The sequence below is a fragment of the Globicephala melas genome, chromosome 10 (genome assembly GCF_963455315.2).
Source record: "Globicephala melas chromosome 10, mGloMel1.2, whole genome shotgun sequence".
NCBI classification, from domain to species: domain Eukaryota; kingdom Metazoa; phylum Chordata; class Mammalia; order Artiodactyla; family Delphinidae; genus Globicephala; species Globicephala melas.
The window spans coordinates 60,369,505-60,390,081 of NC_083323.1; the positions used below are offsets into that span (position 1 = coordinate 60,369,505).

The 20,577-nt window shown below is 61.3% G+C and overlaps 1 protein-coding gene across 19 annotated transcripts; it reads right to left on the reverse strand.

Annotated features, from left to right (window-relative positions):
- Positions 1–130: 130 nt before the first annotated feature.
- On the reverse strand, positions 131–18,936 carry TNS2 (tensin 2). 19 transcript variants are annotated; one of them, XM_060306893.2, is made up of 30 exons: positions 13,510–13,741; positions 12,306–12,386; positions 11,737–11,845; positions 11,199–11,236; positions 10,268–10,306; positions 9,943–9,981; positions 9,740–9,789; positions 9,320–9,509; positions 8,993–9,043; positions 8,578–8,700; positions 8,426–8,490; positions 7,516–7,599; positions 6,846–6,958; positions 6,691–6,751; positions 6,352–6,427; positions 5,966–6,095; positions 5,812–5,877; positions 5,617–5,730; positions 4,204–5,415; positions 3,912–4,062; positions 3,200–3,789; positions 2,995–3,084; positions 2,555–2,680; positions 2,257–2,349; positions 2,053–2,130; positions 1,807–1,884; positions 1,228–1,396; positions 1,071–1,139; positions 935–964; positions 131–770 (listed from the first exon to the last, which is right to left on the reverse strand). In XM_060306893.2, the coding sequence occupies exons 1-30, from the start codon at positions 13,582–13,584 to the stop codon at positions 632–634; spliced, it is 4,329 nt and encodes a 1,442-aa protein (XP_060162876.1). In that variant the 5' UTR covers positions 13,585–13,741; the 3' UTR covers positions 131–631. The 19 variants fall into 19 exon arrangements, 18 of the variants coding, with proteins under 18 accessions (XP_060162876.1, XP_060162877.1, XP_030722758.1 ...); XM_060306894.2 differs by having other exon boundaries at positions 9,320–9,491; positions 13,510–13,740; XM_070046504.1 differs by having other exon boundaries at positions 661–770; positions 1,228–1,268; positions 13,510–13,745.
- Between the last annotated feature and the right edge of the window lie 1,641 nt (positions 18,937–20,577).

Consider the following 20,577-nt stretch of genomic DNA (forward strand, 5'->3'; position numbering starts at 1 on the left):
CCAGGGAGGGGGATCGTGTGTGTCCCACAGGCCTGGCTTGGGCCTGGGATGCCCCAAGAAGCACAGTTGTGCCCCTGGGAGACCTGAGGCTTTGACCTTCCTGGAAACAAGGCATGACTCCAACTCCGACTAAACGTTATAGAAACTCTTTATTATTACACAAAAATAGACTCTTTTTTAGCCCCCTTTTCATGTGATCCCACTCTGATCTCTCTGCTCAGAGGGGAGGCAGAGGAGGGAGTGCCTTGCTCCCCACACTCTCCCCTCTCCCTGCCATGCTGGGACCTGCAGCTGGGTGGAGCTAGCAGGGCCTGTCTCCGCCAGCGCTGATGTTCTCGCGCAGGCAGGGCCATCCCCATCTCCTCCAGGCTCCACTGCTGATGCCTTCTCACCCTTCACACACCCATCTCTGCCATCTGCTCACATGCAAGGTCATCTCATGGGCCCGTCCACTTTGCTTAGCAGGCTGGGGGCGGGGAAGGAGAGCAGTGTCCCAGGCCGGTGTCCGCTCCCCATTCCTAGGGGAGGGGCTGGATCCCGGGTCTCCTGGGTCCAGGCCAGGGGAAGTGAGGGCTGTGGGGTGCTGAGAGGGGCGCAGTGTCGATGTGGGCTCGGAGCTTGTGGCCTTCCTTCATTTTCTCTGGCCCAGTAGAACTTTGGTGATGAAGGTGACAATGGCGCCTGCAGGCTGATCTGGGTCAAGCTCTGCAAAGAGGTGACACACATTCTCCCAGGGGCTTCCCGGCTTCTTGGCCACGAAACCAAAGATCCTGGGGGTACAAAGGCAGGATGGGGAGGGCTTAGCATCCCTTCCACAGGGACTGCCACGCTAGGGTTGGGGGGGAAGGAGGTGCCTCGATGCCACGCCAGTGCCACGCCAGTGCCATGCCATGCCATGCCAGGGAGGGGCGACTGCACTCCCAGGGAGGCTTACTTGGAGGTGGTCCCGTCCGGGTTGGTCCATCTGCAGAAGGAGAAGAACTGTGAAGGGATGCACCCGGGGAATAGCTACCAACGGAAGAGCTGAGCTGGGGACTGTGGGGCGAAAGGGCTGGGAGGGAGAGGGTCACCTCCGGTCCTGAGGGTCAGTGCTGGCGAAGGTGATGCTGTTCACTGGATAATGGCGGCGAAAGAAGAGCCTGTGAGGAGGAGGGTGGGGAAAGTCACCCGGAAATCGGGGCCCCAGGGCCTGCACACCCCCCGGGGGGGCTTGGCACGCACACTCACTTCCTCTGGTTGTCCGTCAGCGTGATGCCCTGGGCTGAGACCTTGAAGTGGACAATGGCTGGCGTGGGGCGGGGGCTGCAGCTCAGAGCTGCGGAGCTGGCCCGCGCCACTGCTTGGGGGCCTGTCAGCGACTCCGTCTCCACTGAGGTCAGGTAGAGCACACTGCAGGCTGGGGGGGCGGGGGGTTGGAGGGAGCAGCGGCTCTGCCTGCCCCCAGGTCTATCTCCCCTCGATCCCCCCACCCCACCGGCTCTCGCACTTTCCCCAGCCAGTGCGCTCGGGATGCATGTCACACAGGTAACCTGTTAAAAAGGCAGATTCTGTGCCTCCCCCAGATCCACAGTCAGAGGTGCTGGAAAGAGGCCTGAGAATCTGCGTCCTAACAAGCCCCCTCCCCACAGAGCCTAGACCAAGGACTCCCTCTCCCACTGTGCCTACAGATGCAGGGCTCCCCCTGCCCTCAGGGGTTAGACGCATCCGCCAGGGCCCACCCACCCACCTCAAGGCCTTTCAGTGCCCCATGTATCAGCAATGGCCCCCTTGGTGCCCAGGGGGAGGAAAGGAGGGAGAGGCCCGTACCGGCGCCCTGGCGCAGGAGGTCTGCCGCTGTGCTCATGTTGGCGGGCGCTGGGGCCTCTGGGGCCTCCTCCAGAGGATCTGCGGGAAACGGGGGCCAGTGGGGAGTGGCAGTGCTGGGAGATGGAGAGCAACCTCTGCCGTCCCCGAGGGAAGGCAGGCAGGCAGGCGGGAAGCCAGGGCCTAGGGATTCTGCCTTTGCCTGCAGTGGGTGGGGAGAGGTGGGAGGACAGATGACCGGACACCCACCTTTGCTGGGAATGCGCAGGCAGCAGGGCAGGGACAGCGGGGAGATGGAGTGCTGGGAGACCAGGGCCGACAGGCTGCCTGCAGGGGAGAGGCGAGTGGGGTCTCGAGGCACCCGGAGATACCCGCGGTCTACCTCCTCCCTCCTGACGCCTCTTGGCCTCCCTGGACCAGCCCAGTGCAGCCTTCCCAGCCCCTGCTTCTCACCAAAGTAGGGCTCGCTGGGGCACCCCTTGATCTTCACCCCTTTGGGCCCAGTCTCAATGAGAAAATGGCGGACCAGCTGTTCCAAGGGGTCCCCTGAGCGGAGGGGAGGGGAGGGGAGAGGAAGGCTTCGTCAGATTCCAGGTTCTGCTTCTCGCCTGCTGGAATTCTTTCCCGAGCAGGAGAGGACACCTGCTCCCTCTCCCCACTAAGAAGCGACATGGCCCACCCTGCCTTGTCTGGCCTCTGGTACCTCCCCACACCCCACTCCCCGTTTCCCTCACGGTTGACCATTCTGTACCTTTCCAGGGCTGGGCGCTGGGTGGGGGCGTAGCCACCTTGAGAGCCAGCCCATAGGCTCCTTGGAATGAATGACTGTCCCTGATCAAGAAGGCCCCAGGGTCCTTGTCCTTCAGCAGGGCAATGGCTGCAGGAGGTTGGGAGAAGTCTTCTCAGCGGCCGACTGAGCCCCAAGGAGCCCCTCCGCTCCGCTGCCCAAGTTCCCCAGGCCTCTGGCCCTAACAGCTGCGGCGGCAGCACCCGGGACGCCGCTGGGGAGTCAGCGCACAGAGCGCTGACAGTGTTAGACCTCCTTGAGCCCGAAGCCCAGAATCACCAGCTAGAGAAAGGCTCGGCCCAGAGGAGGCCCGCTGAGACGGGGAAGAGGCACCGACTGGAAGGATGGGCTCCAAAGCTGAGCCAGAGCCCTGGACGGGGGGTGGGCGCAGGCTGGCTTCTCACCTTGGTCACGGGACAGGTGTGGCTTATACCAGAACTTGGACGTATCCTGGACAAACTTGACGTTGCTCTGGCTCTCTTGCATAGGGGGCTCTAGGACAGGGAGGGACTGCGCTTGGCCTCAGGGCTCCCCAGTCCCCATGCCATGCCCCTCCCTGGGAAAAAGCGTTCTCCCGAGGTGGCCCCAGCCACCTGAAGGCCTTTATACCTGGGGGTTGGGGGGCATTATCCGGGAGCAGAGGTGCAAAGGTGACATGGTGACTCGTGCCTCTGGCTGGTGGCGATGCCTGCTCTGGGCCCCAGGGTCCCGGCTGTTGCCCAGGCCCCAGCAGGTGGCGCTTCTCGGGAAGTGGGGGCTGGGTAGGGCCACTGATGTCATAAGATGCAGCCAGAGGGAAGGCAGGTACGGGTGAGCTCCGTGGCAGCTCTGGGCTCGCCACAAGCCAGGGCATCTGAGTAGGCACAGGGGTGAGGGGGGACCCGTCTGGGCTGTCCGGGGAGTCTCGAAGGCCCTGCCAGGGGGCGTGGCGGAGGCCGGGCAGGGTGGTGGGTACAGGGCCCCTTGGACTGGTGCTGTCCGAACGGCCCCCCGGGCTCCTCTCCTGAGGCCAGTCGTTGGGTGAGCTGGGCGGGGAGGCTGGGGAGAAGGGACCGGGGGCCGGAGGCTCAGGCCCACTTCTTGCTGGCAGCTCTGGAGCTCTTTCAGCCCCTCCCTGGGAAGCAGGTGGCAAGGCCTCTCCGGGACTCAGTCTCTGAGTGGGCGCCAAGGTGGGGGACCTAGTGTCCTGCCGTCGGGCGCTGCGGGGTGGGAGGGCAGGTGGTTAGTAGAGCCCCAGAACCCCGTGAGAGCTGCCCCCACCCCAGGCTTCAGGGTCTGCCCGGACCAAGAGGCGCCTGAGCTGCCCAGCCCCTCTGGGTACCTCTCCTTGCCCTGGACTGGGCTGCTGGTGTGCAGGGGCGTGGAGGGACCGGACAGCTCAGAAGAGGCACTGCACTGGGCATCTCGGGGAGACCGAGGCAGGGTGCTGTGCCCGCTGGGGCTCTCCCTCCAGGACACCGGCTCCGGCGACTCTGCAGGGAAGGTGAGAGGAGGGGCTGTGAGCCAGGAAGAGCCCCTTCTGTCTGGCTTAGCTCTTTCTCACTCTGTGCCTTCCCCCACCATCTTCCAGAGCCCTCCTCTGCCCTGGGCACTCCCCATCCCAGTGCCCTCACCTGCAGATGCCAAGGGTCCTGCTGGGGCCAGGTGCCCCGGCGGCGGATACCTGTCCCCTCCCTCCTCTGCAGGGATCTCGTAGCTGAGGTTCCTGGATTGGGGGTAGGGTGGGCTACCGGGGGAAATGGAGCCAGCCCGGGGGGAGTGGGCACCAGAGCTGGGATACCTTCTGCCCTCGCCTGGAGACCCGCAGCTGTGAGGCGCCCGGCCATACGCTGGGCAGTAACTGGGAACCGCTCCTCCATAGCCGTATGTCACCAGGGCAGGGTACCCTGGATGCCCATACCTGCCTTCGGGGCACATGGCGTAGGAGCAGCCCTCATGCCCTTCCTCGCCTGCCTTGGGCGGCTTCAGGCAGCTGTAGCCGGGCACTGGGGCATGGTGGTGCCCACAGGAAGGCACCAGCAGGGGCAGCGGGTGCCCAGGCCGCACCGGGTGCAGGAGGGCCTTGCCAGCCTCATCCGCCCACCCCTCTCCAGCCTCCCTCTCCAGGCGCAGCCCATAGAGGGCTGCCGTGGGCAGCGCTAGCTTCTCCTCACAGGCGGGGCATGAGCACAGGGCAGGCAGCCCAGGGTCCTCCAGGATCACCACCTCCCGGTAGCCTGGGGCGCGGTAGCCAAAGTCCCCGTTGGCCGGTTTCCCCAGCTCAGGCGGGTAGGGGTACGGCCCCTCGGACAGCGATCGGCAGAGGCGCCTCTTCTCCACGGAGGCCTCAGCATAGCCCTGTGGGGGCCCCTCGTAGGCCCCGTAGGCCAGCCGCCTCCTCTCCAGGGTCCCCTCTGGCCGGTAGTAGCCCCCATTGGGGACCCCGCAGGGTTCCCGGTAGCCCTGGCGGCAGGAGCAGTGGCGGCTGAGGCCAGGCCTGTGTCCCGAATACATTCCAAGGCGGGGGCCTCCGCCCGCCGGGGGCTGCTCTTCATCATCGAGGATGGCCGTCTCACGCCCAGCTCCCCGGCCCCCGGCGGCCACGCCACAGCCCCCCAGGAGGCGCTCCAGCTCCCGCCGCTCGGCAGCTGTCGGGGGTGGCCGGCCAGGGGACTCGGCGGCGGGCTCGGCGGTCAGCGTGGACGAATGGCCAGAATCGCTGCTGACAGAGAGCAGCGGGGGCGGGGGCGGCTCCGGAGAGGGCGCCGGCGGGGTCTGGCGGGGGGCCCGCTGCACCTGGGCGTAAGGACTGCCATCCAGGGGCCCCCGGGTATGGGTGACGGAGTCTGGGTGGGGAGAGGTCCGGGAGGGAGGGCAAGCAGGCAAAAGGGGGTGAGAGAGAGAGAGAGAGAGAGAGAGAGAGTGTTAACAGTGGACAGCGCAGGAGACTCCAGCTCAGGGGGTGTCTCCTGGGAGGGGTGTCTGCCTGGGGAGGGAAGAGTGTGCCCCCCAAAACTCCACCTCCTGCCGCCCCGCGCCCCACACACCATCCACACTGTCCTCGTGGTGCAGGTTGAAGTTCTCGTAAGAGTCCCAGCGCACGGCAGGCTCTGCCGTGTTGTAGTCAACAGAGACCGAGGGCTCGTTCCGTGGGGTGCTGCCTACGGAAGGGCACCCGGGGGTGAGGTGCAGGGAGGGACGACTCCCCTCCGCCCCCAGCCGGGGCCAGGCCTGGCTCTCACCTTTGATCTTCTCTGGGCTGGAGGAGAAGACGAACTCCACCGAGGCTTGGAAGGGGAACCTCTCGTCTGCGGGCAGTGGGCAGTGAGGAACCAGGCGCCCGCCCGCCCGCCCTCACCTGGGCTCCAGCCCCCAAGCCACTTGTCTCCAACTCACCGGCCCAGGCCTCGTCCAGCTGGTCCTTGGGGAAGGTGAGCCGTGGTCCATGGATGGTACACGTGTGGAACTGGACTCGGAACACGAGGGTCCGGTCAGTCCCCCGGCTACCCCTGTGATAGCACGTCACCTGGGTGAGGGGAGGGAGACCGGCGTTCAGGCCCTCGTGTCCACTCACGTCTCCTCAGTGCTTCCACCCTGGGGACTATCTGGCCACGGCTCTGCCTTGCCTGAACCCCAGGGTGACCTCCCCATCAGGAGGATGCCCTCTTTGCCCTCCCATCGGCCTCAAATTGATGGCTCACCAGAGACTGTGCAGCTGGCGGCTCATACCACCGCCCCTCACCCCACCCCCAGGACTCTCCCTGTCGCTAAGGCCCCCTCACCATGACATCGCCTTTGAGGAGGAGAGCCGGCTCCAGGCTGATGCAAAGCTGCTGGGGACCAGGGCCTGCGACATGACTGGGGAAGAGAGAGGGCAAAGGTGAATCAGGGGCACTCGGGTACACGGGTGGCTGTGAAGAGTCAGGAGGCAGTTGGGAGACTGGAGACTGAACACTGCCTTAGTGAGAGCCCTGTAAGCATCAGCCTCCCCACCTACAAAACGGATTCTGTGATGCTATTAGTTTGTGGGTGCAGTGGCTGGAGGCCCAGCTATCTGGGGAGGCTGGAGAAACAGGGACCCAGGGAGCAGGGAAGCAGGGGCCCGGGAACAGAGCACTCACTAGATTCCAGACGTGTAGACAAGCTGCATGGACTGGTAGATCTTGAGGAAGGGCTGGAAACCTGGAGCGGCAAGAAGGAGAAGGCACGTGAGGGGTGCTGAGTGGAGGGGGTGGGGGACAGCCCGCTCCCTGGAGTACATTCCAAGCAGACTCACCCGTGCCAGGTTCAAAGGCTGGCAGCATGGGCACGAGCACATAGTGCAGGAAGAGAGGGCTGCTGTTCATTCTGATGGAGCCGGACAGCAGACCACTGAAGTAGCTGATATACCTGGTGGGGGGATGTCAAGGAGGACGTAAGCCCCTTCCTCTGGAGATCCCCTGGTGTCATCTCAACTACGAACGCCGCCCCAGCCACCTTCTCCTCGGCGCTTCCCTCCCATCTTCCAGCTCAACAGAGATTTCGTCCTTGCATCTAACCTCCATCCTTCTTGCTGTCTCCGAGGTTTTGTTCTTGCTGTTCCCTCTGTCTAGAATGCTCTTCCCCCAGATCTCTGCCTCACGTTATATAGCGGTGGGCCCTGACTGTCCTGTGAGTCTCGGTTCACCACGAGACTCAGCTTTACTTTTTGTATAGATAGCACCTGTCATCATCCAAAACGACCTTGTCTCCTTATTCACAGGTTTATTGCCGTCTACCCCACTAGCATGTAAATAAGCCCCGTGAGAGCAGGGACCCTGTGCTTGTTCTGCGTTCTCAGCATTTGGCACAATCCCAAGCACACAGGAGGCGCTCCATGAAGGTGTGCGGCATGAATGAGAGAACCTCGGCCTTCGTAGCCACGGAGGGAACTGCTCCTCTGGCCCGTCCCCACCTAGGCTGCTCACCGGCGCTGGGAGGGCTGCAGCTCCGAGGCCACCTTGTCCTCACAGAACTTCCGCATGGTAAGGGTAGCCAGCGCCTGGTCCGCCCTGGGGAGAGTGGGACCAGTGTGGGGTCTTAGGGGCTGGTCTCCAACCTGGTCTCCCATCCCTAAGCCCCAGGGGAGGGAAGAGAGGTGCGATTTCCCCCAAGTCTAGAGGAGGCCCAGAGTGGTGGTGAAGAGAACTAGAAACCCCAGTCACTTTACTAGTTGTTGGACCTCGGGCAATTGTTCCCTGAGTTTTAGTTTCTTCCTCTGTAAAATGGGACAATAAGACCATGTTATGGGTTGAATCGTGTCCCCACAAAAGATATGTACCTCAGAATGTGACCTTATTTGGAAATAGGGTCGTTGCAGATGTAATTAGTTATGATGTTATACTGGAGTAGGATGAGCCCTTAATCCAATATGATTGGTGTCCTTAGAAGAAGAGAAGAAGAGACACAGACACACAGACACACAGGAAGAAGGCCATGTGACAACAAAGGCAGAGATCGGAGTGGTGCATCTGCAAGCCAGGGAACACCAAGGACTGTTGGCAGCACCAGGAGCTCGGAAGAGGCCAGGAAGGTCTCTATCCAGAGTCTCAGTGGGAGTGTGGCCCTGCTGACACCTCAGATTTTAGACTTGTAGCCCCCAGAACTGAGACAACAGGTTTCTGTTGTTTTAAGCCACTTAGTTTGTGGCACTGTGTTACAGCAGCCCTAGGAAAACTGTGGTGAAGTACAAGTGAGAAGAAGGAGGTGGAAAGGTCAAGTTTATAGTAAATGGCTCTTCTGAACACTGAGGTGGGCTTCAGAGGAGATGGGCTCGTCAAGGGCCAGCTGGAGGAAGGGTCACTGGGGAAGGGGGCGCTCGGGGCTGGGGAGCCTTACCCTGCAGAGATCTTGCTGTAGTGCATGTAGGCAGAGACGATGACCCCGAGCTTGCCCTTGCTCCCCTAAGGACAAAGAGACAGGGATGCAGGGCTTGCTGGGGCTCCTGGCTGAGGGCACCCCAGCCCTGCGAACTTGCGCTCCCAGCTCACCTTGCAGTACAGTACGACCACATGCTGCGGGTCAGCACTGAGCCACGTCTCCATGGCTTTGCAGATGGAGCACAGCTTGTCCAGCGGGGGCGCGTGCAGCTCAGGCCAGCCAAAGTCCTGGACCTGAGGGGTGCAGGAGTGGGACTGGGGCTGGTGGCCACCAAAGAAGAGGTGGGTGGGGGTGGAAGAGGGACAGGCTGTAGGGGCCTGGAGACAAGGTCAGGGGCCTGTTGGCTGTGTCCATGGCAGCTTCAACACTTCCCTCACCTGGACAATGGGTTGATACCTGATGCACCATGCTTTGGGGTGTCCCAAGTGACGTGTCATATGGGAAAGTGCTTCAGAGTGAAGTAGATAGCAATTGCTACTATTAATACCGAGGAGGCAGGGGGTGATGGCTTTAATCCTCTCCTACCTTGGGGTTTAGGCGGGTCAGGTCATGTCTTTTCTCTGAAAGGTTGAAGAGCTGCAAGTAAAGTGGGGGCATTAGGCGAAGTGACCCCAGGCAGCGAGGCGCGATCATGCTTGGAGGTGGTATCACCCGCTGTGACCCTAGGAAGGGTCTTTCTCCAAAATGAGGGGGTCGCTAAGGCCCACCCTAGCTCGTACAGCCCAGTCGGCGGTCCAGGTTTGCGCCCGGGCCCCGCCCACTCGGGGCTCCGCCTCCGCGGCGTGACGTCAGGGAGGGGCCTGGACCTCCCAGCCCTCTCGTTGGCTGACTGAGGCAGGTCCCGCCCCTCACCAGGTACTTGTCGCGGTGCTTGGATTGCAGCACGTGAGCCAGCTCGCGCAGGTGTCCCCGGTGTCGCTGTTCGTCGGGCCGCGCGGGGAAGGCGGCGGCCAGGATCCGCTCCGTCACGTAGGTGAGGTCCAAGTCCCAGCGGCGCTCCATGAGAGGATCCAGGCTGAAGCTCCTGGGGAGGAGGCGAAGCCTGTGTTAGGAACAGGGCGGAGAGTGGGGGTGGGGCGGGCACCGGAGGCTGGTGTGGAGGAAGGGTGTTTGGCTGACTACAGGTGAGGTCTCCTGGGTCCTGAGAGTGGGTGGGACCAGCTGGGGGGCGGCGCTGGCCTGGAGAGCTTTGTTGGGGGGCCCTGCCCTGGGCTGAGGTGTGAGGCCAGCGGAAGGGGCTCCTATGGGACCACACCCCGCGCCCTCACTTACCTGGGCAGAGTGCTGCGTTGCTTTGAGTAGTTCAGAGACTTGGTGGATCCCTGGTGGATGAGATGAGACTTTGCACACGTCTTTTGTGCCCCTCACTCTAGGCTCCCCACTCCAGAGTTCCATGAACTTTTGCCTCAGAAGAAACCTAGGTCCTTAGTCCCAGAGCTACCTGCTTCCGCCCCCCTCCTCCAGCATCACCTTACCAGGTGCTCTATGCGCCTCACAGGGGCCGTGTTTCTCCGCTAGAGGGAGATGGGCGAGGAAAAGGGAGTGGTTAGGGAAGGGGCGAGGACCAGCCGGCGTCCCTGTGAGGAATGTACTGGGGGGGGCGGAGTCCTAGCCCCCAGCAGGCCCAAGAGGACGATAGCAGAGGGCTCAAATTTTTTCCCACTGCCTCAGGATTGACCACTATCCACATTAGTCCATTCAAGGTAACCTCCTGGGGGCCCTCTCTGTGGCCACCAGACCTCTGGACACCGCCGCAGCCAGGTTCCTTGCCTCGGTCACCCCATCCCAGAGCATACTTACCAGCTCCGTGGGAGGCAAGGCCTGACAGGACGAAGTCACCTGGAAGGAGACGGGAGTGAGGAGCTGAGCTGCTGGTGAAATGGGCTTTCCCAGGCTTAAGGATGGGGCCACCCCTCAGCTTCAGCGAGAAGTTGGAGGGGCTGTCAGCAGATGGGCGCAGGCTGCAACTGAGGTTCTTCTATTTAAGGGAGCCTCCCCTCTGGCCTCTCGGTCCCCCACCCCTGGGCCCCCCACTTGTTACTCTTGGCTTCCAGCCCCCTGCCCACACAGACCCCCATTCATCCAGCTGCAGGGCAGGAGTTATATATAGAGCCATGCAGGCAGGCCATGGCTAGGGATGGACACTGGCCTCTTTCACTGGGAGACCCCGCCCCTGGGCACACAGCTCCCCAAAGCCAGCTCCAAGGCCCTAGGACCCCTCACACTGCAGGAGGAGGACCAGGGCACCTCCCCAGAGATGCAGCTGTCTCAGGTTCCCAGTGGACAGTGGGTGCTATCTAAACCTTGCACCTTCTGCCCAGCCTTTCCAGGGCCCAGGACAAGACCCACTCAGGCATCCTGAGGACCCCTCCCCAGAAGGAAGGCACAGCCCATCCGGCTGCCAGTCTTCGAAATCCTGCTCTGACACCCACCCACCCCACCCTTCCTCCTCCTCGCTCTCCTCCTCTTCCCCACCCCCCATCCACTCGCCAGCTGCAGCCTGGGCACCGCACCAAGACAAACGCTGTGCTGTCGCTGTCTGCGCTGCCTGGGCCAGCCCTCCAGGGGGTGGAGTAGGATGGTTCTTAAAGGGCCCAGTACAGTACCCTCTCCCACCCAGCAGGGGTTCCCCAATGATGAGAAGGGTGGAGGGTTGATGCCAGTGTGGTCGGAGAAGCCTGTTTCAGAGGAGGAAGGGACCCCAGTCCCCCTCCCCACAGCAGGTACCCACCTTTGCTTCACATTTTCTGTGTGTCGCAACCTTGCAGACTAGAGGGGATGGAGGGGAGGAGAGGGGTTAGCAGGGGCCCACTGGGGCAGTGGAAGGGGTGGCCCTCTCCCATCTCCCCAGGCCCTGGAACTAGACCTTGGGACTTCCAGGACTCCGGCTGTACTGAGCTGGCTGGAGTGGGGGAGCAGGGGCAGAGTTCAAGGGAAGCGCATGTCAGTGGTGCCCTACTGCCCAGGCCAGGGAGGGAGGGAGCCAGGGGTAACGTTCTAGGGTGGGTGCGAGTGAAGAGGAAGCAAGGGAGGAAAGCCTCCAGTCTCAGGTGACGTGGGAAGGTGATTTAGAGTACTGGGTCTCCTGGGGTGCTGGGGGAGCAAGGGCTGTTTGGAGGGGACGCAGTTCCTCTTGGCTCCCACGTGGCCCAGCCCAGGGGCAGCACGCGCAGTACGGGTTCTGTTCTGCGGTCTGCCTGCTGGGGTTGTGCAACCCAGTGGTGCTGGGTGATGCTCGCAGAGTCACAGCATAGGGCAGGGCGCCTCACCTCGGCATGAGACGCCTGTCCCATCGATGGTCACCTTACACACTGCACAGACCGGTGGTTTCTTCCGGAAAACCTTCTCCCGGAAGCTATGTGGCTCAGCTTTCCTAGGCTAGGTGGAGGGACAGACAGACAGAGGTGTCAGTTCCCATGGGCCCATCTCCAGGACCAGGCCGGGGCCCGAGCACTGCACAGTTTCTCTCTTCCATCCCAATAAAGCCCCCAAACTCGTAGAATGCACTTGGCCACAGCTGTTTCCGGGCAGTTGTAGGGCTTGTCCTAGACAGTGCATAGAACCTGGCCCCTTGCGTCACCCTAGCTGGGTCAGCTCCTCCCCAAGGGATCACTTAGGCCCCTCACGTGGCCCTGGTGTGTGATACCCTTGCGGTCACTGCCACCCAAGCCCTAGAGCTTCCGTCCTGGTGTGGGGGGATGGTGCTCCTTGACTCTGCTATGAAGACAACCTGTTTCTCCTCCCATCTTGCCCTCCCCAGCTGGAGGCTTCGGTAGAGTGAGCAGGGAGGGGCTCAGGCATGAATGTACGGTGTCAGTCACACAGCACCCAGACTGACCCGGCAGGAGGGCCTCAGCCAGGCCTGCTCCCCTGGTCCCGATGTCCCAGTCCTCCAGGCGGCTGACACGCCCTCCTCCCCCTAGTGTCAGAACAACATGTTTACTCATTGTGCACCCAGGCGGCAGGCAGCAGTTGTGTAAGGAGGGGGCGGTAATGCTCAGAGGGAGAGGCAGATGGAGGCATGACTTGGAAATATTTCGCTGCCTTACTGCTCCGGGATGTAGTAAGTGCCCGGGATGTAGTAAGTGCCCTGTCACTTGAGGAGGTTCAAGTGGGATTCCAGCGTTGGAGGGGGAGAGGGTGGAGCAGATGCTCCTGGGCCCCTCTCCACCCAGAGTGCAGTGAGCGGGGAGGCTGGGATGCCCCCTATGGCCCAGGCCTACCTTGTCCCATCCCTCCCATCCTCTGGGGACCATTTGCTTCCTTGCCTCTTCTCTCTTCTACCTATTTTTCTCCTTCTCTGGTGTTCAAGTTCCTGCCTCCCTCCCCCATTGTATTGTCTCATGTTGCCCTGAGATGCTTCTTTTGGGGTGAGGCTGAGAAAATGTGGGGAAAGGCAGTGAAGGGGCCTCCAGGCCCCTCAGCCTGGGGATGCAGGCAGCACCTCTGGTCTCTTGGCTGTCCCTGAAGCTTCTGGATTAAACCCAACTTGAACTCTTCTGGGCTGGACCAACTCTGCCAGACCCACTAGGAAACCTGGGTGCATTTTGGCATTAATGGCACACACAGGTGATAGCAGTGGAAAGCCAATCAACTGCCCCCGCTTGTCTAAAGCACTCCTGAGACCTGGCTGCCTCCCTCCCTCCCTTCCTTCCTTCGCCACCCCCATCCCATCTCCCTCAAACTTCTCAGCTTAGGGACGTCCTCTCTGGGGTTCCAGAATAGTACCCAGGAAGGTCCTACGATGATGTATACCTTCCTGGGTGCAGGGCTGGCCTGGGCTAGGGCAGGGAATGTGTCAGGGGAGCTGAAAGCGACACCAGGTTTTGCTCTAACCCTAACGTCTGCTGCTCACGCCACAGCCAGACCTGGCCACTCCAGAGCGATAGCGTAACGAGGGGACGCGAGGGGATGCGGGACAAGGGGAGAAGGCTGAGGAAGCCGAAACTGGGAAGGGGGTCTGGCCTGAGTCCTGGCCCCCTCCCCCACTGCCCACACCTCCACCCCTGCCCCTCCTCTGTCCAGCCAATGGGCCCTCCTACCCTGTTGGTGGCCCGGCTGCTGTCCCTCCTCCCCAGGGCTCTGAGCAGCCTCTCCACTGGGCCGCTGGACTTCATGGTGTCCGGCTGCCTGGGGTGCCGGCCGTGGGGCCCAAACAATGCTGGGGCCTGGCCCGGGGCTTCCTGGAAGCGGCCTGGCGGAGGCAGCCACTTCCCCTGGGTGGAGAGTAGGCTGTCTGGCTGGTGTGAGGAGAAGCCCAGCCCTGGAAGTGGAGGGGAGTGCAGGCGGGAAGGGGGCAGGTCGCTGCTCCAGGAAGTGGGGGCGGGTGGGGGGGTAGGAAGTGGGGGAGGCCAGGAGATCAGATTCCCAGGATCTATCCTGCTGGGAGTGTCAGCCCAGGATCTTTTGCCCCCAGCCCACCCTGCTCTGGAGCTGCCCCATGCCCAGGGATCTGCCCTATCCAGGGATCTGTGGGATCCTGAGATCCAGCCCCCAGTGGGGCGGGGCAGGGGCGGGGTGGGAATTTAGGTCTCAGGGCAGGGCTCAAGGGCCAGCGGGGAACACCGCGTCCCAGCCAGGCCAGCCTCCCGGCCTGAACTCTCAGGCTCTCTGGGGACTCTGGTGGGGGGAGTGGGAGCTGGGAATTGCCACCCCAGCCAGCTCAGGACTGAAGTGCATCCTGAGGGTTAGGGAGAATGGGACTGAGGGCCAGCTTCCTGCCTCAGTTTTACCAGTTGTGAAGAAATAGGAAAAGGAGAACGTGCACTGGCCCCCTGCCCCCACCATCTACACTGGAAGGTCAAATTCCAGCCAGAGTCCGCTCTGCGCACAGGAGCGAGCCATTCTCCTGCCCCAGCCCGAGGCATTTGGGGCCCTTCTCCTGAGAGCTCCCCAGCTGCTCTGCTCCTGACACAGTACCCTACTCACCTATTCTCTGGCTTGTTTCTCTCAGGTCTCTAGTTCTTTTGAGCCTTGCCACCCCAAGCTCTAGGTCTGGGCCCCCCCCGCCCCCCCCCCCCGAGCCTGAACACTACCTTCATGGCTCTCCCAGCTCCGCTCTCCTTCCTCAGCAGCTGTCCCAGGGCCCGAGAACCGGACAGGAGGCCCCCCTCCCAACACATACTCCACGCCCCTCCGCGGGCCTCCTGCCTCCCTCCTGGGAATGCGGCCAGCTTCCTGTCCCGGAAGTTAAGGGAAGGAGGTGGATTGGGGCCTTGGAAAGGATGGGGGAAGTAATCTTCCGAAAGTATAAGGGGTTAATAGCCTGGGGGTCCTCAGCCCCAAGCCTTGGACAGCAGCTCCCCAGAGCAGTCCAGTGGAACAGTCCAGTGGCTTGAAAGAATGTGCAAACGTGCGTGTCCCGCCCCCATTTGCAGCGTATTACTGAATGTCCCAGGGCTCTGGAAGCTCCCCCAGCTCTGGCTTCTCGCACCAGGTCCTCCTTAACCTTCCCTCTCCCTCCCTCGAGCCCATCTGGGTTGGTCTAACCCTGCCGCTGCTGCCGGGATGAGCCCAATCAGGACACTTCCTTGGGCTGCCTGGACTGGGTTTACCCTGAGGCTTCTCCCTTGAAGCTCTAATTCTCCTTCCAGGTCAGGAAGTCTGCCCCCAGGGTACCTTAGCCAGAGGGAGGCCTAGCCTGTAACTGGAGAGGGGCACTGGCTCTGCAACACACTCCCACCCCACCAGCCCTGGCTGGGTCCCAGGACATTCCAGGCCCCTGGCCAGTGTGGGCAACCGGGCCTGGCCTGGTGCAGTCCCCAGCCCTGCTGGGATCAGGAGAGGTGCTGTGGTAGTGGTGGGATGGCCCTTCTCCCCTCCTATTACAGTTACCCTGGCCAGGACCCCTCCAGCAGGCTTCTCTCTACTCCTGCTGCCTCCCGAGGCTGAAAGTCCCCTCACCTGGCAACAGGTCCCCAGACCTTCTCTGACCCTCACTCCTGTCCTCGTGGGTGGCTCACTAGCCCCCATGTTGGGTGGCCAGGGAAGCATGGCTTTGAGTCCCTCCCCACCCTGTGGAGCACCTCTGAAGTGAGATGGGATGGGAGAGCGCTGAGCCTTCAGGCAGTGCTGAGAGGAAAAGCAGCTCGCTGGGGCAGGCCTGGGAAGGCCAGGCCAGACCCCTGGGACCCTCACCCTCCTCCTGCCTGGAACTTTCCAGAGCCCGTCAGTCTGTCCCCCAGCCTGGCCTCCTCTTACTTCCCAAGCCCTGGGTTTGTTTGGAGAACCCCCTCCACCCAACACTCCCCCTTCCTGGAAATAGCTGTGGTTGGATGAGCGGCTGGGAGCCCAGCCGCGAGGAGGGGTGAGGCCCAGGGAAGGAGACAAGGAGGGAAGGCGGAGTGTGCGAGTGTGCCCAGGGTGACCTGGAGAATTGACGGTGGAAGCCGAATCTGCCTCGGTTTCCCCAGATGTGAAGTAAAATAGCAAAACCCTGACTCGCACTCTCCCCGGCCAGTTACCGCCCAGGTCCCGGGCCTGCAGGGGCGGCGCGAGCGCGTGCGTGGCGGGACGGAGCGGCGGCGTGTGCGCCCGGGACGGGCGAAGGCGAGACGGCCGGGCCGGGGAGTGACCGCGGGCCGGCCCCGCCCCCTGGTCACCTTTCCGGCCTCCGGGCCCCGCCCGGTGCCGTCCCCGGCCCCGCGGCTCCCGACCCCCGGCCCAGCGCGCCCGCCCCGCTCCCCGCGCCCCCTCGCCCCACCCGGTGGCCCCGCGCCCCCTGGCGACCGCCCCCGGCACTGCCCGCCGGGCCGTGACGCACAGGCCGCCGCCCTCCCGCCCGGCGCAGCGCGGCCACTCACCTGCGGGGGGCGCCCGGCGGGGCGGGGGCGCGGCGGGGCGGGGCAGCAGCAGGGGGAGCCCCCGGGCCAGCCCATCTCGTCCGGGCCCGCGCCGAGCGGACTCGGAGGAGGCGGAGGAGACGGGGCGGGCGCGCTGCGCTCGCCCCTGCCGCTCCCTGCGCCGCCCTCTCCTCCCTCCCGCGGGCTCCTCTCCCTCCCTCTCTCCCTCCTTCCCGGGCTCCAATCCCCACGTGCCGCCCGCTCCCCGCCCCTCGTCCTTCTCCTTCTTCCTTTTCTCCTCCCCACCTTCTCTGGCGAACCCACGCGCCCAGGAGCTGGGAAGGAGGCATGCGGGGACTGGCAGAGACCCTTGGAGATCGGAAGAGACAGAAATGCGGGGAGAGATTTTGGGAGAGGTGGACGCGGAGAACACAGGGACAGGAAAATCTCAAAGAGTCCGGAAGAGACTGACCCAGAGGGACACAGGCAAAAAAACTTACGAGCCAAACAGACGCAGAAGAAAAGGTGGACACAGGTCCAGAAGGCACTAGAAACAAGGGTGCAGAGGACTGCCTCGGCCTCTCTCAGTTCGGCCCCTCCACGGGAATGCGTTTGGGAGTGGGCCTGACCCCGAAATCAGGGGCCACCTGCGGCCTAGCCTAGTGGGGCTAGCGCCACCTACCCACCGGGGCTTCAAACGAAGGCATCTGGTATCACTTATGTCCCAAGTCGCTGGACGCACTCCTCTGGTCCTCTGCCACCGGAGACTTCTCGAATGCCACCTAGTCTGCCCCAAAGGACTCACAGCTGAGGACCTTCAGGTCAAGTTCAACCTCCCAACCCCACGCCTAAGCTGCTCCAGTCGGCCCAAACATCGCCCTGCTTTGGACCTGGACTGTCATTCCTGTTCCCTAGGATAATTCTATTAAAGTCTTCCTCTCATTTAACTCAAGTTCCAGTCTTTCCAGTGGACATGGAAATTTATTCTGTGGTCTAATCTCATTCACTTCTTTTGCAGTGTCTGGATCTGGTACTGGATAGGAACTTCCTGGAGCTGAGTTAATGGGCTGTGGGGCTGGTTTGAGTTGTGCCACCCTGGAGGGGAAGGTAGAGGGAAAGGATGTCTTTCTAGAAGCTCAATCAATCTATTCCCATTCCCAGGTTCCCCAGTGTTCTTTAGCAGTGAGCACTTCCTGACACTTTCTCCCTCACCCTCCCCACTGGATTTTCCATGATGAAAACTGGTGGGGGAGGGGGGCAGGCGGATTCTGAGGAGCCGGTGCCCAGACCTCAATGCCCAATACCTGCTCAAGGCAGCCAGTATCGCCCGCGCTAAGGCCTTCTATCCCTCCCTGTCTCCTCTCTCAGCTGGGTCTTTTCTGTGCTCATCTAGCCTTTGGCAAAGGCTGAGAAGTCTGGTTCTGATTACGAGGGAGTGGGGCACCTGATGCTAATCTGGCGGCAGGGAAGAGGCTGGGAAGCTGCGGATGGTGACAATGCAGGTCCCCCAGAGACTGGCATTTGGGAGGGGTAGGTGTGGCTGGGACCGGGGAGCCTTGATCTTACTGCTCTTGACTGAGTTGGTGTCCAATAGGCAGAGATTAGAGCGGCAGGAGTCACTGGGATCTGGAGGAAGGGCTGGGGGCCAACGGAGCGGGGGAGGGAAGAGGTAGGGAGGCACTGGGAGAAGGTGAGAGGCCAGAGTCTGGAGAAGGCCAGAGGAGAGAGGAGAACCACGGGGATCAGAGGCTACTGGCGAAGGGGCAGGGCTGAAGGTCGTTCTGTGTATTTTGGTAAGATTTGATTATGTAATCGAGATAGCCAAGATAGGAAAATTCACTCCGTTCTTTGGAGCCTAAGTCTACCTCTTTTAAAATCTTGCTCTTTCCAGAGTTCATTAGGGTCTTTGGCTGGGCCCTGGGATGCACGCCAAAGGGTAGGTTTTAGAGGTACCAAAGGAGAGACTGGGACCCAGAGAAAACGTACTTGACTGGATCCCAGAATGATGGGAGGGCCAGAGCCTCACACTCATGCTGGTATTGCTGCCCCTAAGAGGAAATTTTTTTTTTCAAAACCCGGCCCCTCAGCAGTGAAAGCCCCGACTCCTAACCACTGGACCGCCAGGGAATTCTCGCTAAGAGGCACTTCTGAGGTTCCAAGGAATTGGGGGAGGGTCGTAAGATGGGTAGCAGAACTTCCAGCCCAGACTTGATTCCTGCTCTCAATGTGGGGACGGCGGAAGGGGGCTGAAGGGGGAAAGCTGATGAGGAAGGTTGAGAGTGAGAAAATATAGAAGGTGGCTTGGAGGGGGTGAAATTATAATGGGTGGCACGTGGCACATAGGGCCAGCCAGGCATCCTGACTACCAGCTCAGAGCAGAGGGGACTTTAGAAAGGAAGGGGAAAGGGAGGAGAAAAGCAGGATCATGTTAGTGAAGGTGAAACAAGTTGAGCAACACCCTCTGACCCTTCATGCAGGGTTTCTTACCTTAACTATGCAGGGGGCAGCCCATCCTGGCACGGAAGGCTGAACCCCCCCTTCCCTGGTCTGGGGTGATCCCATGCCTGTGACTGAGTGTGCTCAGATCCTGGGGGTGGGGGACTATAGGAGAGCATTGAGGGAGTAGGCTGGTCTGGCTGGAAGAGGTCAGGGGAACTTCAGGGGAGGGTTTGGGCTCTGGGAACCAGGAAGAGTGGGGGAAGGGGAAGAGCTGTCTCCAGAGGCAAGATCTCCTAGCTGAGGACAGAGGATATATTGTCCAGCTGGGAGGTTGCTGCAGCTGGGCGGGGAGCTGCACAGCTCGCCTCTTCCAAACTCTTTCTTTCTGCTGAGGCTGGGGGGTGAGGGAAGGCACGTCTTCCCTCCACACTTGTGGCCCTGGGGGCTACAAATTGTTGCTGAGAAACAAGGTTTTATTTGAGAAATAATGCTTCCCAGGAGCAGATGTGTATGTAGCTCTCCCACTTCCTGAGAAACCAGATGCTGTGAGCTCACTTAGCGCTCGAGGTGACGCCCTCAGCACTAACTGGGACCCTGCCTTGGGATCCAGAGCCTAGTGTTTGACTCTGTTTAGAAGAAACTAGGCCGTGTGGATTGGAATACACGAGGGACCTGACCAGACTGAAGTTGATGCCAAACCTGCAGCCTCTGATGGCTCAAGATTTACGTAGGTTGACAGGGCTGACCCATCCTGGGACCCGTTTCCACGGCTGGGCTTCTGAAAGAGTCCACACATTCTTATGACTGAGGATGGGGGCCATACCGGTGCCTACCTTTCCCTTGAACTTGAGTACCCTGTTGGGCCATAGTACAGGGAGTTTTCCTCCCTGCCTTTTCTGTGCACAACCAACATGAACCTCTTTCCGGTCAGCCTTTCCTAGCTTCACCCTTTTTTCCATCATCATTTACCAAGACCTCAGTATTACACAGTGAGGGGAGTGGCTTGAAATGAAGGCTTTGGAGGATGTGACTGAGGCTGCTGCCTGCGGTGGAGCTGCAGTATGCAAACGCTGCCTTGTAGGCTGTAGGTACAGGTAGCCTGGGCCGGAGCTTTTCCTCCCTACCCACAGGGATCACAGCACACCAAGCCACTTATTGCTCGACTTCAGAAGTCAACGCACCAGCAATAAACTACAAGAGCAGCTGCTGCTGCAGTTGGCCCAGGAAAGCCACCTGTGTCACTGTGCTTCCATCTCCTTACACCTCCCGCCCCACCCTTCCTCTTGGCTCCAAGTCCCCAAAACTGTCGACTGAGGTTTCCATGGCTTTCTGTGCTCCCACCCCCTTGTGACCTTAAGGATTCTCTGCCACTGTTCTAATCTCTTTCCTGCCTTGCAACAATGAACAGTCTGTCCCTAGCTGTTTGGAAAATTCCCGCTGCCTGTGCATTAAAAGTGGCCTCAGTTGTAACCCACACCACGCTGTCAACCGTAACTCCACTCTGCCTGTGTGGTATAGCCTAGGACAGCAGACACATCACCTCTCCAGACTGAAGGGTGGAGGTTTATGGAGACACCCCCTCAAGGACATGAGGATTTATCCCTAGAGTTCCCTATTAATCTTATGACTAAAATAAACAGTACAGGAAATGGAACACAGATACTCTCAAATATTAAAGGTAAACACCAGGTAAAAACAGAGGGGAGGGCTTCCCTGGTGGCGCAGTGGTTGAGAGTCCGCCTGCCGATGCAGGGGACACGGGTTTGTGCCCTGGTCCGGGAAGATCCCACATGCCGCGGAGCAGCTGAGCCCATGAGCCATGGCCGGTAAGCTTGCGCGTCCAGAGCCTGTGCTCCGCAAATTCCCAGTTCTGGGGCCTCAATCAACAGA

Coding starts and splice junctions, on each gene's coding strand:
- TNS2 (XM_060306893.2), bottom strand. CDS start 13,584: ATGAAGTCCAGCGGCCCAGTGGAGAGGCTGCTCAGAGCCCTGGGGAGG. Junction 1,397..1,806: donor CCTCCTGCGCCAGGGCGCCG/GTACGGGCCTCT, acceptor CCGCCCCCCCAG/CCTGCAGTGTGCTCTACCTG. Junction 965..1,070: donor ACTGACCCTCAGGACCGGAG/GTGACCCTCTCC, acceptor CTCCTTCTGCAG/ATGGACCAACCCGGACGGGA.